We start from the raw sequence: 2,500 nt of genomic DNA on the forward strand, positions 1-2,500 counted from the left end.
CTGGGACACAGTCTTGCCACCCCACTACTAGCAGGGGCGGATCTACAGGGTGGCAACAGGGGTGGCAGCTGCCACCTCTGGGACACAGTCTTGCCACCCCACTGCTAGCAGGGGCAGATCTACAGGGTGGCAACAGGGGTGGCAGCTGCCACCTCTGGGACACAGTCTTGCCACCCCACTACTAGCAGGGGGCGGATCTACAGGGTGGCAACAGGGGTGGCAGCTGCCACCTCTGGGACACAGTCTTGCCACCCCACTACTAGCAGGGGCGGATCTACAGGGTGGCAACAGGGGTGGCAGCTGCCACCTCTGGGACACAGTCTTGCCACCCCACTACTAGCAGGGGCGGATCTACAGGGTGGCAACAGGGGTGGCAGCTGCCACCTCTGGGACACAGTCTTGCCACCCCACTGCTAGCAGGGGCGGATCTACAGGGTGGCAACAGGGGTGGCAGCTGCCACCTCTGGGACACAGTCTTGCCACCCCACTACTAGCAGGGGGCGGATCTACAGTGTGGCAACAGGGGTGGCAGCTGCCACCTCTGGGACACAGTCTTGCCACCCCACTGCTAGCAGGGGCGGATCTACAGGGTGGCAAAGGGGTGGCAACTGCCACCTCTGGGACACAGTCTTGCCACCCCCCTGTTGCCACCCCATTTATAAATCAGATAATATGTTTTTAAAGTATATTTTATGTACATGCATGGTGAAGGTCAATGAGACCCGCACCAAACTCATCTCAAACAGAAGTCGCCGATTTAGAATCCCCCCTCCCCCCTCACCAGGTGCGGATCTACAGGGTGGCAAAGGGGTGGCAGCTGCCACCTCTGGGACACAGTCTTGCCACCCCTTTGCCACCCCAGGAAAAAATCTCTAGATCCGCCACTGCCTACTAGTAAGTGCTACCATCACTGAGTTGCGTTGTAATAAATGCATTGTGGGGTCTGTCTTGGCCAGAGTCCCCCTGCACGGCAGTCAAGTACGAATGCGGCAGCGGATCCTGTATCCTGAAGAAGAACGCGAGGTGTGACGGCGTTCCCGACTGTCCGGACCACAGCGATGAGAAGGACTGCGGTGAGCGCTCACGTTAAGTTACCCACACGTTGCGTCGCCACCGTTTTTTTGTGTTTATCCTCCTGACTGTCTCGGTCTTTATCCTCACTAGAGACTATCCTCGGGCACTGCGGAGGTTAAACATGGCCTCCTGTGATGGTTTCAGAAACCGTCATCTGAGTAAGGTCACGCTGAAGACAGTAGCTACTCAGACATTCAAGACTTACTAAAACGTCACTTTTAAGAAACCCTGCCAAGGGGCGTCCGGGTGGCGTGGCGGTCTGTTCTGTTGCCTACCAACACGGGGATCGCCGGTTCGAATCCCCGTGTTACCTCCGGCTTGGTCGGGCATCCCTAGAGACACAATTGGCCGTGTCTGCAGGTGGGAAGCCGGATGTGGGTGTGTGTCCTGGTCGCTGCACTAGCGCCCACTCTGGTCGGTCAGGGCGCCTGTTCAGGGGGGAGGGGGAACTGGGGGGAACAGCGTGATCCTCCCTCACGCTACGTCCCCCTGGTGAAACCCCTCACTGTCAGGTGAAAAGAAGCGGCTGGCGACTCCACATGTATGGGAGGAGGCATGTGGTAGTCTGCAGCCCTCCCCGGATCGGCAGACGGGGTGGAGCAGCGACCGGCTCGGAAGAGAGGGGTGATTGGCCGGATACAGCTGGGGGGAGAAAGGGGGGAAATGTAAAAAAACAAAACAAAAAAGAAACCCTGCAAGAAGTCGGTGGAGGATTCTTTTATCAGGGGCGGTTCACAATCCTTCCCCAAGCTGTAAGCATCGATTTCAAGAGTTTCGATGAATTAACACGAACACGTACCGGTACCCAGCATCAGTACCGTACCAGCACCAGTACCAGCACCAGTACCGGTACCGGCATCAGTACTCGTCCTGCACTGCCAGCTGCAGTCTGCTAAATGTAACCACACACGTTTAAAGGCCCAGCCATCTAACCTGAAACACAAACCCTCGGCATGGTTAAATGGTTAACTAGCCCCCATCACGGTTGAATGCATGATGGTGCATCTAGTGCCCAGCTGTACTCCGCCACTGGCCCGACCCCGGGTGGGGTTTCGTGATTGCTGCTGCCGCCGCTGGGTAGTTTTGTAATACTCTGTGGCTCTGTGCTGCAAAGCCACTGACCTGCAGCACGGGGTCGACCCCTCTGTAATAACTTCGCCTGTTTGCTGTTATTTTATCATGTTGGCTTCGGGGGGTGATGGGGACAGGCCTGCCTTTGATCACTCAGCGATGCCCCACAGTGTGTGTGTGTGTACGTGTGTGTGTGTGTGTGTGGGTGTGCGATCTTGTGCACATACACCAACTCGCACACAATCATAGATTAGTACTCTTACTTTTAACGAGTCTGCAGCAGACCTGTGTGTCAGGGTGGTGACTCAGCACTCACCGACTGTTGGCTCAATCAGTACACATACACACACACACA

The 2,500-nt window shown here is 56.4% G+C and overlaps 1 protein-coding gene across 1 annotated transcript in view; it reads left to right on the forward strand.

Annotated features, from left to right (window-relative positions):
* Positions 1 to 2,500, forward strand: part of tmprss7 (transmembrane serine protease 7) — a 16,944-nt gene that overhangs the window by 10,113 nt on the left and 4,331 nt on the right. Inside the window, 1 exon segment of the mRNA XM_056299035.1 lies at positions 957 to 1,073. Within this exon segment, the coding sequence (XP_056155010.1) occupies positions 957 to 1,073 (117 nt within the window).

Source organism: Lampris incognitus, chromosome 19, assembly GCF_029633865.1.
Source record: "Lampris incognitus isolate fLamInc1 chromosome 19, fLamInc1.hap2, whole genome shotgun sequence".
NCBI classification, from domain to species: Eukaryota; Metazoa; Chordata; class Actinopteri; order Lampriformes; family Lampridae; genus Lampris; species Lampris incognitus.